This window comes from Rutidosis leptorrhynchoides, chromosome 3 (assembly GCF_046630445.1).
Source record: "Rutidosis leptorrhynchoides isolate AG116_Rl617_1_P2 chromosome 3, CSIRO_AGI_Rlap_v1, whole genome shotgun sequence".
In the NCBI taxonomy this organism is placed as follows: domain Eukaryota; kingdom Viridiplantae; phylum Streptophyta; class Magnoliopsida; order Asterales; family Asteraceae; genus Rutidosis; species Rutidosis leptorrhynchoides.
The window spans coordinates 547,869,202-547,885,353 of NC_092335.1; the positions used below are offsets into that span (position 1 = coordinate 547,869,202).

Consider the following 16,152-nt stretch of genomic DNA (forward strand, 5'->3'; position numbering starts at 1 on the left):
AATAACTAAAGCTCTCGGCCTTTTATTTAACTAAATTATAAAAGAAACTAATTGTAACTTGACTAATTCTGGTGCATCATTATCCACATCCACGAGCTGGCTTTTGCTTGAGCCCAAATTCAGCATCCTTGATGAAGGCTGCCAATGTAACTGGGCTTGATGGGCCTGCCCCACCTTTCTCGAGCCTGCTAAGATCTCCAAATGTAAGGATATTAGGACCCAAAACAACGCAAGTGATTCAACAAGATCACTCACCGATAGTAATTCTACAAGATTACTAACCCACTTAATGAACGAAAGATTATAAATGCAAGAAATGTAAATCGACACAAGAGATAACGTGGTTATATGCAATCGTTGTGATTGCTTTAGTCCACGGACCAACTAGAGAATGTATTACTGAATATTTGTGGTGTGTTTACAATGAGTTACAAGAGGGTCTATTTATAGAATGGTTTAAAGAGTAAGCTAAAAACAATTCATTGAAGCTTCATGTGAGTTTCATGACAGCTTCATGGAAGCTACATGTGAGTTTCCTGATAACTTCGTGGAAGCTACATGTGAGTTTCCTAACAACTTCGTAGAAGCTACATGTGAGTTTCCTAACAACTTCGTGGAAGCTTCGTGTGAGTTTCCTGGAATCTTCCCTCTAATTGTTTAAAGTTCTCCATATCTCCAACAATCTCCCACTTGGAGACTTTGAACAAACCCAACCTTCGTCAACCCAAAATATCAACGATCTAACCAAGAACGTTAAACCACCATTATACCGCCAAACTCCATTTGGGACACGCACACTCAACACATACTTCGGATGAGCAGACTTTCGATACAAGGTCTTCAACACTACTTGTTAGAATTGAAACATTAACTCTCTAATTCTCTAGTTGGGGTCTTCTCTCATCAATTCATTAGAAGACCAATTGAGGTAATGCAAAACCTCAATTTCTCTGTAGTAACAACCTTAGTAAACATATCAGCAGGATTCTTCGTACCAAGGATTTTCTCCAATAATAAAGTACCATCATTTATATGTTGTCGAATAAAATGATACCTTATCTTGATGTGTTTCGTACGACTATGAAACACCGTATTCTTCCCAAGATGTATTGCACTTTGATTATCACAATACAAGACGCAATAGTATTGTCTTTTACCCAACTCACCTAAGAAGTTCTTCAACCAAACAAGCTCTTTAGAAGCTTCTGCAATAGCCATATATTCGGCCTCGGTAGTTGACAAAGCAACACTCTTTTGTAGTCGAGACATCCAACTAACCGCCGTCTTCCCTATTGTGAAAACATAACCCGTAGTGCTTTTCCCCGAATCGTCACATCCACCCAAATCAGCATCCGCATAACCCCTAAGTATGAGATTGTTTTTGGAGAAACATAATCCCATATTAGAAGTACCTTTCAAATAACGAAGCAACCATTTGACCGCTTCTCAATGCTCTTTCTCCGGATTAGACATATAACGACTTACAACTCCCACTGCTTGAGCAATATCGGGTCTTGTACAAACCATGTCATACATAATACTACCCACGGCCGACGCATATGGAACCTTTTCCATATCCATTTTGTCTTTTACCGTCTTTGGTGATTGACTTTTCGATAACTTAATCGTGCTACCCAAAGGCATAGAACGAGCCTTTGAATTCTCCATATTAAACCTCTCTACTACTTTCTCAATATATTTGGATTGAGACAAGTATAGAGTACCTTTCACACGATCACGCACAATTCTCATGCCAAGTATTTGCCTAGCACCACCAAGATCTTTCATCTCGAATTCACGGGAAAGTAATCCCTTCAACTTGTTAATTTCAGATATGTTGGAACCTGCAAGTAACATGTCATCAACATACAACAATAAGATTATATAAGAAGACTTGAGTTTCTTCAAGTAGCAACAGTGATCCGCTTCACATCTTACATCTTAAGAAACCAATCTTCTTCATAAAATCATCAAACTTCAAGTACCATTGCCGAGGTGCTTGCTTCAATCCATACAAACTTTTCTTTGGCTTACAAACCCACTTCTCTTTACCCTTTACCTCAAAGCCCTCGGGTTGCCTCATGTAGATCTCTTCAACAAGATCACCATGCAAGAATGCGGTCTTCACATCTAGTTGCTCTAGATGTAAGTCCTCGGATGCAACCATAGAAAGTACCAAACGAATAGTAGTCATCTTCACCACCGGTGAAAATATCTCTTGGTAGTCAACTCCTTTCTTTTGCTGAAAGCCTTTAACCACCAAACGAGCCTTGTACCTTTTTTTGCCATCCAACTCATTCTTGATTCGATACACCCATTTACTTTGCAACGCCCTTTTATCACGAGGTAACTTCACTAGTGACCAAGTTTTATTCTTCTCAAGTGACCCCATCTCTTCTTTCATGGCAAGCTCCCATTGTATGGATTCTTTTGTCTTTCTTGCCTCAAAGTAACTTTTGGGTTCACCATTCTCGGTATAGAGCAAGTAGTTTGCTGATGGAGAATACCTAGGATTAGGTTTGGGCACTCTAGTCGAGCGTCTTAGTGTAGGAGCAACCGAAATGGTTGGACCGGTTTCATTTGTGTCCTCCTCATCACTAGAACTCGCACTATGTTCAGAATCATCACCGCTTTCCGAACCATCTCCATCATTAGCATTTTCCGACGCCTCACCGTTAATTGGCAATTCATTGTTACCCGTACTCCTACTAGAACCTGCAAGATCATCAATAGAAACATCGTCAAAAGTAACATGACCCGGTTTAGAACTCCCCGTTTTCGGTTTGCCATAAACCGAATCTTCATCAAAGATAACATCACGAGAACGAATAACTTTTCTAGCTTCGTTATCCCAACAACGATAACCCATTTCATCCGACCCGTAACCTATGAAAGTACACTTCTTTGACTTAGCTTCAAGCTTGTCTATATCCGCATCTTTGATCTTCACATAAGCATTACACCCAAAGATCCTAAGGTGATTATAACTCACCTTCTTACCTTGCCATTCTTCCTCGGGAATTCGGAAACCCAACGGTGTTGAGGGTCCCCTGTTTATCAAATAAGCCGCCGTATTAACAGCATCTGCAAAAAACATCTTAGGCAAACCGGCATGTAGTCTCATACTCTTAGCCCTTTCATTTAACGTACGATTCATACGTTCGGCGACCCCATTGTGTTGCGGTGTCTCCGGTACCGTTTTCAACATTCTAATACCGAGCTTTGCACAATGGTCTTTAAACTCAAGACTACCATATTCTCCTCCATTATCCGACTTCAAGCACTTGACTTTCAAGTTAGTCTCATTTTCTACCATAGTTTTCCACTTCACAAAAGTATTAAATACATCGTATTTAGCTTTAAGAAAATAAACCCATACCTTTCGAGTGGAGTCGTCAATGAAGGTGACATAATAGCGAGAACCTCCATGTGATTCTACATTCGTTGGACCAAATACATCCGTATGAACAAGCTCCAATTTCTCCAACTTAGGAGCATTCCCCGATTTCCCAAAAGTCACCTTCTTTTGCTTCCCATATACACATGGTTCGCAAAACCCAAGTTCTACTTTTTCAAATCCGGAATTCTCCCACTCGAAACAAGCATCTTCATACCCTTCTCACTCATATGCCCGAGTCTTTGGTGCCATAGAGTTGATTCAGACTCAACATTAACCATAGCAACCACCGTGTCTTCATCAAACACTTCAACCATATAAAGAGTTCCCCTTTTATGTCCACGAGCCACGACACAACTACCCTTAACCACCTTCCATTGGCGGTTTTCAAAAGTAACCGCGTTACCTTCATCATCTAGTTGACCAACCAAAATAAGTTTCCTTTTTAATTTAGGAATGTACCTTACATTTTTCAAGGTCCAATTAGAGCCGAGAGTAGTCTTCAATACAACATCTCCAATGCCCTCTATATTGAGTTGTTTGTCGTCCGCCAATCTCACCTTGCCCTGATATGGACGCAAATTCTTCATCATGCTTTTGACATGAGTAGCATGAAACGAAGCTCCCGAATCCAAAATCCAAGACTCCATAGAATTTTCAACACTACATAAAAGTGCATCATCACTTTCTTCCTCGGTCAAGTTTACACCTTTCGCCGGACCATTTTTACAATTCCTTTGAAAGTGTCCTTTTTGATTGCAACCCCAACAAACAGCTTCACTTCTATCTTTCGATGGATACCTCTTCTTAGACTTCTTTCTACCCTTCTTCTCACCGCGATCAAATTTCCTACCACGGTTGTCGGTACTTAACAAAGAACCGGATGTCGATTCCCCCGAGTTTCTCCTACGAGTATCTTCACCAAGAATCAAATCCCTTATTCCTTCAAACGCTAGCTTAGTAGTTTCCGTAGAGCTACTAACTGCGGTAACCGTACCCGACCAACTTTCCGGTAATGATGAAAGCAAGATTAGTGCCTTTAACTCATCATCAAACACAATATCTACCGATGCTAACCTCGATATGATGTTGTTGAACTCGTTGATATGATCCGTTGCACTCGTACCTTCCTTCATCTTCGTATTGAACAATTATCGCATGAGAAAAACCTTATTAGAAGCGGTAGGTTTCTCATACATGTTAGAGAGTGCTTTCAAGCAAGCAAACGTCGTCTTCTCATTCACAACGTTGTATGCAACGTTCTTAGCAAGTGAAAGACGAATCGCACCCAAAGCTTGACGATCCAAAAGCGTCCAATCGGCATCGCTCATGCTTTCGGGCTTGGTCTCTAACAGAGGTTGATGTAGCTTCTTTTGATACAAGTAATCTTCAATTTGCATCTTCCAAAAGCCAAAGTCTCTCCCATCGAATCGGTCGATTCTAAACTTTCCGTCTTCCGCCATCGTTCCCTTAACGAAACCTTGTGCTCTGATACCAGTTGTAAGGATATTAGGACCCAAAACAACGCAAGTGATTCAACAAGATCACTCACCGATAGTAATTCTACAAGATTACTAACCCACTTAATGAACGAAAGATTATAAATGCAAGAAATGTAAATCGACACAAGAGATAACGTGGTTATATGCAATCGTTGTGATTGCTTTAGTCCACGGACCAACTAGAGAATGTATTACTGAATATTTGTGGTGTGTTTACAATGAGTTACAAGAGGGTCTATTTATAGAATGGTTTAAAGAGTAAGCTAAAAACAATTCCTTGAAGCTTTATGTGAGTTTCCTGACAGCTTCATGGAAGCTACATGTGAGTTTCCTGACAGCTTCGTGGAAGCTACATGTGACTTTCCTCACAACTTCGTGGAAGCTACATGTGAGTTTCCTAACAACTTCGTAGAAGCTACATGTGAGTTTCCTAACAACTTCGTGGAAGCTTCGTGTGAGTTTCCTGAAATCTTCCCTCTAATTGTTTAAAGTTCTTCATATCTCCAACACCAAACCCATTTGCTTTATCATCCGAATCTACATCACCCTCCCGTCCTTCAGAAAGACTCGCTCTCGAGTCAAGATCGTCATCATCGAAACTAAATGCGGTTAGCAAGGGTTTAACTTCACTTGGAATGTTGCAGACTTCACCATTACCTTTTGCAACTAGTGCATTCATGAGATCAGGTGGTTTCGCCTCGCGTTCAAATTCGGTACGACTAAAAAATAGATTAGGGTCGACGGTTGTTTTCTAGCGCGTGCCCAAAGGTGCAAGTGTGATATTTACATCATCTTTAGAAAAGCTGTAAGTATTACAAAACCTGTCATGCCGCGTTTTTCTATTGAATTGCCAAGGTTGTTCCAATAGTAAGTGACAAGCGTCCATGGGATGACCTCACACCAAACATCATTACTGTACTTTTTATAAATAGGCTATTGTGTATATAACTATATATGAAGCATGCGAGTATGCACATCCTTAGTCCCACCAGCTAGAAGAAAAACAGCTTAAGCTAATAATCTAACTACGGAGTATATAATGTTACAACCTCAAGATTGAAGAAAAACAAGAAAAAGAAAACAAACGAACCATCATCAAGATTTATAACTTTATGTATTGGTTTGCTATTTTTTATTATGTATTGTCCTTGTTCACCTTTGACATAATTTTAAGTTCTTAACATCTCCAACATAAGAACTATATGTGCAACACAATATAACTACAGACCGCATTAGAAACAGCTCCTCCATTGAGGAAACAACATGCAAAACTGATACATATATAGAACATCAAAATTCATTTGGAGGACAACATGCAAAACTGATACATATATATAGAACATCAATATTCATTTGGAGGACAACCATACCAGTAATTAGATTGTTTCACAAATATTGTTGGAACTTGGAAGCAAATCAAAGTCTACTCGTATCCATTTTACAAAATGGTATCCTGCTCTTTAGCCAAACTACAGGTTATAAGCCAACCCAATATGATCGTCCATTGGAGTTGTGTATAGGAGATGCCGTTGGAGAGGTTACACACCATTCGTACCAAACCTACATTAACAATGAAAGGGTTAATAGATGTTCATACACCATATGTATGATAACAAAAAAAAGAGAAAAAATGACTAGATTATAGAAAAACAGTGATTGGGGTTTAGTACTTAGGGTTTAGATTTAGGGTTTAGAATAAGTTTTTAATACGAACGGTTTAGAGTTTAGGGTTTAGGGTTTAGGGACTAAACCTAAAACCCAAAACCTCAACCCCTAAACTCTAAATCGGGCTAAATGTTTTTTTATTTAAAAAAAAAAAAAAAAAAAAAAAAAACCTCAAAACAGGTTAACATACACAATGAATACTATTCCCAAAAAATTTTATTTTTTTAAATTGGAGCAGTAGAACTAAAGATATAAAAAAGAAAATCACTTATCCCTTTATCCCCCAAATTAGTGCTTATCCTTGATCTCTCCCCTATATATATATATATATATATATATATATATATATATATATATATAGGCAGGATCAATGGGGAAGTAACCAATCGGGGGGAAGCGGGGGGAAGCAAAATTTTTTTTCTTTTTCGATTTTTGAAAAAACTATGTTCACGAACATTATAGATTGGATGAAAATAAGAACATTTAGAAAAGACACTTCGTGATGAATGTTATTATTTTGGCGGGAAAACGATCGACAAAAATAACATTCAAGATAATATTGTTCGTGAAGAATGTTAACGTTTTTTTTTTCATGTTTTGTGAAGTAAAATTTAGCCCGATTTAGAGTTTAGGGTTTAGGGTTTGGTGTTTTGGGTTTATTCCATAAACCGAAAACACCAAACCCGAAACCCTAAACCCTAAATAAACCCAAAACACCAAACCCGAAACCCTAAACCCTAAACTCTAAACCGTTCGTGTTAAAAACTCGATCTAAATCCTAAATCTTAACCCTAAACCCTAAATTTCTAAACCCTAATATCTAAACCCTATAAACCCTAATATCTAAACCCTAATGTCTAAAACCTCAACATACGCTCGAAAAACACGATAATTGTTATATATTACTTCTTCGAGCGTTTTTCCGCCAAAATAATAACATTCATCATGAAGTGTATTTTCTAAATGTTCTTATCTTCATCCAATCTATAATGTTCGTGAACAAAGTTTTTTCAAAAAACGAAAAAAAAAATAAATTTGCTTCCCCCCGATTGGTTACTTCCCTCTTGATCCTACCGCTATATATATATATATATATATATATATATATATATATATATATAGAGAGAGAGAGAGAGAGAGGGGATCCAGTGAGAACTTTTTTAGTGTGAGAACTCTAGGAACTCCAAATACACTAAAATACGAGAAAAAAGGTGCGCGGGCGAGCAAAAAAAGGAAATTCGAGCAAAAATATAAAACACGGACGAACGAAAAAGTCATAGTATGGCAAAAAAAAAAAAAATTCAAAAATGTAGAACACATTTTTGTTCGACTATCATGTGTTCTACATTTTTTTGTTCGAATTTCAAAAATGTAGAACACATTTTTGTTCGCCCGCCTTTTTTTGTTTGACTATCAATTTTTTGTTCGCCCGCCTTATTTTTGTTCGATTTTCAAAAATGTAGAACACATTTTTGTTCCCCCGCCTTTTTTTGTTCGACTATCAATTTTTTGTTCGCCGCCTTTTTTTTGCTCGAATATCCCCATTTTTGCTCGAATTCGTTGCTTTTTGCTCGCCCGCCACTTTTTTTGCTCGAATTTCAGTGTATTTTGGTGTATTTTTGAGTTCTCGGGGTTCTCACACCAAAAAAAGTTCTCATTTGTTCCCTCTACTATATATATATATATATATATATATATATATATATATATATATATATATATATATATATATATATATATATATATATATATATATATATTCGAATTTCAAAAATGTAGAACACATTTTTGTTCCCCCGCCTTTTTTTTGTTCGACTACCAATTTTTTGTTCGCCGCCTTTTTTTGCTCGGATATCCCCATTTTTGCTCGAATTCGTTGCTTTTTGCTCGCCCGCCACTTTTTTTGCTCGAATTTCAGTGTATTTTTGAGTTCTCAGGGTTCTCACACCAAAAAAGTTCTCATTTGTTCCCTCTACTATATATATATATATATATATATATATATATATATATATAGGGTCATAATCAAGAGGGAAGCACTTTTTTGAGGGAAGGGGGAAGCAAATTTTTTTTTCTTTCAAATTTTGAAAAAACTTTGTTCACGAACATTATAGACCAGATGAAAATATGAACATTTAAAAAAGACACTTTGTGATGAATGTCATTATTTTGGCGGGAAAACGCTCGAAGAAAAAAATAAAAACATTCAATGCATTGAATGTTTTGCTGCTGAGTTTATTTGCATCGTTTTGTTTTCATCTTGTGTGAAGTATTTTTTTTTTAATTTAGCCCGATTTAGAGTTTAGGGTTTAACCCTAAACCCTAATCCCTAAACTCTAAACCATTCGTGTTAAAATATTCAATCTAAACCCTAAACCCTAATTTCTAAACCCAAAACCATAATTTCTAAACCCTAATTTTTAACCCCCTAATTTCCAAACCCTAATTTCTAACCCCTTAAAAAAAAAACTCAGAATCAAAACATACAATGCATTGAATGTTTTCACTTTTTTCTTCGAGCGTTTTACCGCCAAAATAATAACATTAATCACAAAGTGTCTTTTTTAAATGTTCATATTTTCATGTGATCTTGATGCCTGAAAAAAAAATCGAAAAAAACGAAAAAAAAATACTTCCCCCGATTGGTTACTTCCCTCTTGATTATATATATATATATATATATATATATATATATATATATATATAGGGGCAGGATCAATGGGGGAAGTAACCAATCGGGGGAAGCAAAAAAAAAAAAAAAAATTCGTTTTTTGAAAAAACTTTGTTGATTGGATGAAAATAAGAACATTTAGAAAAGACACTTCGTGATGAATGTTATTATTTTGGCGGGAAAACGATCGACAAAAATAACATTCAAGATAATATTGTTCGTGAAGAATGTTAACGTTTTTTTTCATGTTTTGTGAAGTAAAATTTAGCCCGATTTAGAGTTTACCCAAAACACCAAACCCTAAACCCTAAACCGTTCGTGTTAAAAACTCAATCTAAATCCTAAATCTAAACCCTAAATCTAAACCCTAAACCCTAAATTTCTAAACCCTAATATCTAAACCCTATAAACCCTAATATCTAAACCCTAATGTCTAAAACCTCAACATACGCTCGAAAAACACGATAATTGTTATATATTACTTCTTCGAGCGTTTTCCCGCCAAAATAATAACATTCATCACGAAGTGTCTTTTCTAAATGTTCTTATTTTCATCCAATCTATAATGTCAGTGAACAAGGTTTTTTCAAAAAACGAAAAAAAAAAAAATTTGCTTCCCCCCGATTGGTTACTTCCCTCTTGATCCTACCACTATATATATATATATATATATATATATATATATATATATATATATATATATAATCAAGAGGGAAGCACTTTTTGGGGGAAGGGAGAAGCAATTTTTTTTTTCGTTTTTTTAATCTTTTTTTCAGGCATTAAGATCACATGAAAATATGAAAATTTAAAAAAGACACTTCGTGATGAATGTTATTATTTTGGCGGTAAAACGCTCGAAGAAATAAAGGATAACATTCATTGCAATGAATGTTTTGCTTTCGAGTTTATTTTTTAGGGGTTAAAAATTAGGGTTTAGAAATTAGGGGTTAAAAATTAGGGTTTAGCTATTAGGGTTTAGAAATTAGGGTTTTGGGTTTAGAAATTTTAGGGTTTAGAAATTAGGGTTTAGATTTAATTTTTAACACGAACGGTTTGGAGTTTGGGGTTTAGGGTTTACGGTTTAGGGCATAGGGTTTTGGATTTAGGGAACCCAAAATCCTAAACCCTAAACTCTAAACTCTAAATCGGGCTAAATCTTGAAAAAAAACTTCACATATGATGGAAAAAAGACGCTCGAAGAATAACATTCAGGATTAACATCACGCATGATGCATGTTATCAGTTTTTTCTTCGAGCGTTTTCCCGCCAAAATAATAACATTCATCACAAAGTGTCTTTATAAATGTTCATATTTTCGTGTGTTCTTAATATTTTGAAGAAAAAAAAATCGAAAAGAATAAAAAAATAAATTTTACTTCCCCCTTCCTCCCAAAAAAGTGCTTCCCTCTTGAGGTGCACATTATTTTTGGAGGAAGCGATAATAGTCACCAATACAAAATATCAATATATAATTAATTTTTACCAAAACATGTTAATCAAAACTGATGCTATATGTTATACATTCACAATCATAAGTTATAACGTTAGTTGATGAATATTGATTTACTAATGAATAATAATAGAAATAGAGATTGTTAAATTGTCAAAATTCATCATTGATGAATGTTAATCAAATTGAATAATATCAGTTAAAAATGTTTTGACTTCACTGATATTCGTTAAAATAATATATTCATTAACAAATTTGAAGCTATAAACTCATTAGCATTCATCAAACGAGCGTCAGGATGAATGTTAATAAGTTTATCACTTAACATTAATGAAATGAATTGATATTCTTTCAATGAATGTTAGTTAAATACACATTGCGCATAACATTCGTGAATTTAATTTTCATTTTGGTGAAATTTTAGCATCATGAATGTTAACGAGTTATGATCCACAAGTAAACGGAAAATTTGCCACAAAAATATTTTACCTTGGTATTCCCGCAACACCGCCAAATATGAAAATCCAAAGGAGAACCTTCTTTCACGTACACCGGTGACCTTAGTGGAAAGAATATTGGAAACCTATAAAATTATAACACTTACACTTATGAGATCATATGTGCACCCTGATTCTGAGAGCAATAATACATGATGCAACAATTTAGATCTTCTGATCTATATTATTTTAATTTCCTTTTTTTTGACAAAATAAAATAAATAAACCAATAAAAAAGGGCTTGAAAGAGATTGAAATTCGCAGAGGCATACCAACTAAACATATTTGGTGTTGCGGTTGTTGGTTCTATGCCAAGATGTACATCTTTGTAAAGTACCGCATCAAAATAACCAGCAAATCCTACAAACCATTGTAAAAAGGACTAAAAACTCGACTGATTATTAACTTTTCAGTCGAATTTACAACTGAGGTACAAAAAATTGCTTATCAAATTTCCATATAACTTTTATAATTTGGTATACCGTGAACAATAAATGATCCAGTCTCTCTAGGAATCTCAAAGCGTAGCTTCTTGTACCGCTGATTACTTTTATTGGGCGAATAATTTGGATGAGTAAAAGTAAATACCTGACAAAAAGATCAAATAAATGTTGATTTTAATTCAATAATAAAGGTGTCATGCTCTATTAAGTTCCGTTAAATAACGAAACTCGAAACGTGAGAGACGGAGAAGATAGCTCACAGATTGAGATGGAGAAAGTTTGGCCAAACGGTGAAGCTTTACAACATATGCAGTTTCAAAGTGTAAAAGATCTTTGTGCAACATCACCTACAATCAAACAATTAAGTCATGTGATACATACTTCTACACAAGGTTGAAGAAATCACATCTCGGGGAAGAACTCGGATGTTGACTAACGTTGAGTTTTAAATATATACAAATAATAAAATCTGAAATATATGGTATAAAGTGTACATATTTAATGAAAACATTAAATAAATTAAAATAGAGGGTTAAAAAGTGTATATTTAATTAGAGTGGAGGGTTAGTTTGGTAAGTAGAAGGGGTTAAAAGATAAATTCAAATAAAAATTGAAGCTCTCAGTTGACCGAGTTTATCCCCGATTTTCTAATTTTTTGCCGTTGACCGAGTTGACTCATCCGTTGACTGATTTTTTGGCCGATCGTGGCCCCGAGAAGTCGGTAGCCACTAGAAACCGAGAACTCTCCTAGTTCTCGGCCGAGTTGGCCGATTTATGCAAACACTGCTTCCGGTCTTAAATGGAACATAAACCTGGTAATCCCCAGTTTGCAAAAATCGCTACTTGGGGAGAATTCGGTCGGGACTTTTTAGTGAGTACTCGGCAATTCAGGGAGTTTTGGATGTTGACCATGTTTGACTTTGACCAAATTTAATTGATTTTCCGAGTAATCACAAGTTTTTTCCGAGTTTGACCGAGTTTGGGCAAGTACTCGCCGAGTACTCCCCGAGTTGCAAAAACTGATTACTCGCCGAGTAATTCCGAATCCTGCAACAGTGAGTAAACCAAATGATAAAACAACTTACATCATTATACAATTTTGATGTAGTTACGGGCTGTATAAAGCTTGTATACCTGACACAAAACAGGTATAGATGTAACTGTTTTCAGTTCAAAGCAAAATTGTAGTTGATAAACTTTGACCAAATCACTAACTAATGCACATACGATGATGGTATTGAGATCCCATTTGGTTTTAAAAACCGTTGAGCTCCATCAAGACACTCAGGTGAGAGCTCATTGTCACCGAAGGAACCAAGCAACTCACTGACCTACATTGGAATAGACATAGAATGGGACCCACATAATCAACCGGTTAATATTTGAGGGTGAAAAAGATTTAATGACAAACTTGCATACCAAAATGTCGGCTTTCTCTGGAGCATCCCAGCTACGCATGTCACACGAAATGATGGTCACAATGTTTTCCCAACCCTCTAACTTAACGAAGCTCTATATATATATATATATTAAAAAAAAAAAAAACTATAAAAAACAAAAAGAAATAAGTTTATTAACATGAGTAATTGACAGAACATAAAGATTGAATTCAACTTACATGCAGTGTAACAACTGCATTTGGATTCTTTTCTACAGCATAAACTTTCAACTTACGCCCAGTTTCTTCAGCAGCCTATTCACAAAAACAATAAGTAAAACATTAATATTTTAACAAGTACTTATTTATGGATCAATTTCGGTAGTTGACTTGTTTCTAACCTGAAAAGGGTGAATGGGTCAAACAAGCATACCTGTAACGATGCTCTAACAAGAGGTCCTCGCCCAGCACCAACAACCATTAACACCTATAGAATAACATAATATGTTAAGAGCACATATCTAAGGAAAGCAATGGCTTTTAAGTAATTTCAGGTACAACTTTTGATATATGATGAATAAGGATATGCAAAGAAAGCGTACTACGGTTTGAGTAGATGCATTCTCATCAGAGATCTTGTCCACCAACGCTTTACTTACGGCTCTTTGATACTGCGTATTGCAAAATACATTCACTGTTATCAAACAGGTAACCAATACATGAATTAACATTTCATAGTTTTAAAAATTGGATGAATGTATAATATGCAGAATGATGCATACCTGGATGTATTTGACACTATCCTTTTCAAATGTTTCATAAGTTTGTGCTTCTAGATTATCCATAAGAGGCTGCAATGAACAGAATAGTGTGTCATAACTGCATAAGGGCTTGCTTAGCAATTAAAAAAAAAAAAACTTACTTGTAAAGGAGATTGTAAAAAATCTCTGTAATTAATCTGCATAAATATGGGATTAACATCAATATCCATTAAGAAAATTGGGTATTTTTTATAATCAACATTTCTATTAGGATGAGGGGCTTAATATCTCACCTCAAACTGTTCTTGTTCAGATAGAGGCTCCATTTTCTGATATAAATGGCCAACATAGTCTAAGTATGGTCTTAGATCATGTTTTTGGGCATCTAAATAATAAAACATGAAAAAGGCTTCATCACTATATGTTCATATTTTAACTTTTTGTAACAATAGATGTTAAGGGACAAAAAGTAAAGCTTACGATGAGCATTATTATCAGTTAGCTTGTCACCAGATGGTGTGGTCGCACCAGGAAGTTGGTGTGTTGCGTTTCCAGATATCACTATCTGTGAAATTTAAATCATGTAAAATTGATATAATAGCAGAACTCAATTACAGTTGGTATTATTTTACAGTCACTAAAAGTAAACACTAATATGTCTTGATCTTCATCAGCAATTATATTTATTATATTATATACCTGTATCGAATAGTAAAAGAAACTACGCAGCAAGTTCTGGTGACGCCTTGATAAACATGGATATCCCCGTGCATTCGTTAGGAAAGACTAAAAGTGTTGGATAACGTGTTAATTTTAGATATGTAAAACGTAACATTAAAGAAAATGACAAAATGTTGGAATATTTGTACATCAGAATGAACAAAGGCTGCTTTGACAGGTTCTCCGAACCAACGCACGAGTGAATTTTCTGATGGTAGTGACGATCTATCATTAAACATTAATATTTAAAATCAATTATTGTGTAAATATATATACTTATCAAAGTTTAGCACTAAATAAGAATTTAAAAATGACTTGAAATATTATATGAGTTGTTTGTCTACTCACAGAACATCGACCGCAATTGACAGCTGACTATGATGTTCACATAATAAGCGGAAAGAATTCCATAATTCCCAAGAGTCAGTAGGATCCGTTACCTGTATGAACACAAATGATAAGACATATACACGTTTAAAAAAAAAAGAAGAAGAATTTTTTCCAACTGTTCCTTGATAATAGGTGACTCACCATGCCATCAGAACTCGCAGCTGCATCATCATCATCAGACTTATCAAGAGGGATTCGAAGCCACAACTTCACAATAAAAAGAGATAATAAGAATAAAGAGAACAAAAAAATAAAGTAAAATATGCAGCTACTAATACAGATACCTGCATATTATTAAGGTTCTGCAGAATCTGATTCACACATCTAGCATAATTACCGCAAGATTTACCCTTAGGTGTAGGAAGAAGACATGCCTGAAAATCATACATGTATAATATAATTTAAGGCAAGATTTTATTTTATTTTTATTTGTTTGAAGGAATAAAATGACACTTGGTAACCGCTTTCAAGATCCTAATAAATCAAGCCAATAATCACATGTTTATACCTGTAAAGACAGATGAGAAGCCCAAGCCAATTCTTGCTTCAAAGTAATTTCAGAATCCTCACGTAGAACATCATCTTCTGAATCTAAATCGATCCACGAGCTAATCTTTCCTGATAACATGTAGAAGCAATCACTACAGCTAATAACAAAAATCAAATTGATGTTTTTGTTATGAATAGAACCTAAAGTAAGTTATACCAACAACATGACTACTCCATTGTGATGGACTTAAAACCAAGTCTGACGCAGCAAAAGGAAGCACACTCGATTGTCTACTATCACTATTAATCAAACTAGGCCTATATCTAGGTTCCATCTGCAAAGTAAAATCATACAACATAAACTAAATACAGTTCAAATAATACATTTCAATAATAACAATAGTAGTATGCATATTAGATACACGTGAAAATAGTCAAAACCACAAGAAACCTAAAATGCAGACGGATAAAAAAACTAAACATGAGTATTACAAAAATTTATGCGTCTATATAAGTAATTAAAACTAACCAGTGGAGCAACAACGAAATCAAAACCGCCATTGAGATTATGTGAAAGAACATGAGGCATGTCATCATTGAATTCAGTTTCTACACCGCAGTATCTTGAATCAATTTTATCGCCCAAATTATCACCCAACGGCATTTTTGATCTGAAATGATTCAAGCTTTTAGGGTTTGGGGTTTTAGGGAAGAGAATAAAGGGGAAGCAGAGCTTGTAGGGTTTAGGGTTTTTAATTAATTAAGGAAACTATTGCTGCTATTGTTTTA

The 16,152-nt window shown here is 35.1% G+C and overlaps 1 protein-coding gene across 1 annotated transcript; it reads right to left on the minus strand.

Moving 5' to 3' along the window:
• Window positions 1-6,310: 6,310 nt before the first annotated feature.
• LOC139898498 (protein arginine N-methyltransferase 1.5-like) lies at window positions 6,311-16,063 on the minus strand. Its single transcript, XM_071881240.1, has 23 exons — window positions 15,893-16,063; window positions 15,581-15,698; window positions 15,383-15,492; window positions 15,159-15,248; window positions 15,016-15,081; window positions 14,833-14,924; window positions 14,634-14,709; window positions 14,464-14,550; window positions 14,245-14,329; window positions 14,058-14,149; window positions 13,926-13,961; window positions 13,786-13,854; window positions 13,606-13,674; window positions 13,437-13,490; window positions 13,244-13,318; window positions 13,045-13,137; window positions 12,853-12,956; window positions 12,711-12,759; window positions 11,886-11,972; window positions 11,665-11,770; window positions 11,455-11,542; window positions 11,175-11,268; window positions 6,311-6,459 (listed from the first exon to the last, which is right to left on the minus strand). Exons 1-23 carry the CDS (start codon window positions 16,025-16,027, stop codon window positions 6,376-6,378), a joined length of 1,959 nt encoding a protein of 652 aa, XP_071737341.1. The 5' UTR covers window positions 16,028-16,063; the 3' UTR covers window positions 6,311-6,375.
• Window positions 16,064-16,152: the final 89 nt, after the last annotated feature.

What these genes read in the sequence shown, in the direction of transcription:
- LOC139898498 (XM_071881240.1), bottom strand. Translation starts at nt 16,027, where the DNA reads ATGCCGTTGGGTGATAATTTGGGCGATAAAATTGATTCAAGATACTGC. An exon ending in TTTTACAATCTCCTTTACAA is followed by an intron (nt 13,855 to 13,925) that starts GTAAGTTTTTTT and finishes TGTTCATTGCAG; the next exon opens with CCTCTTATGGATAATCTAGA. An exon ending in TGGATCATTTATTGTTCACG is followed by an intron (nt 11,543 to 11,664) that starts GTATACCAAATT and finishes AATGGTTTGTAG; the next exon opens with GATTTGCTGGTTATTTTGAT.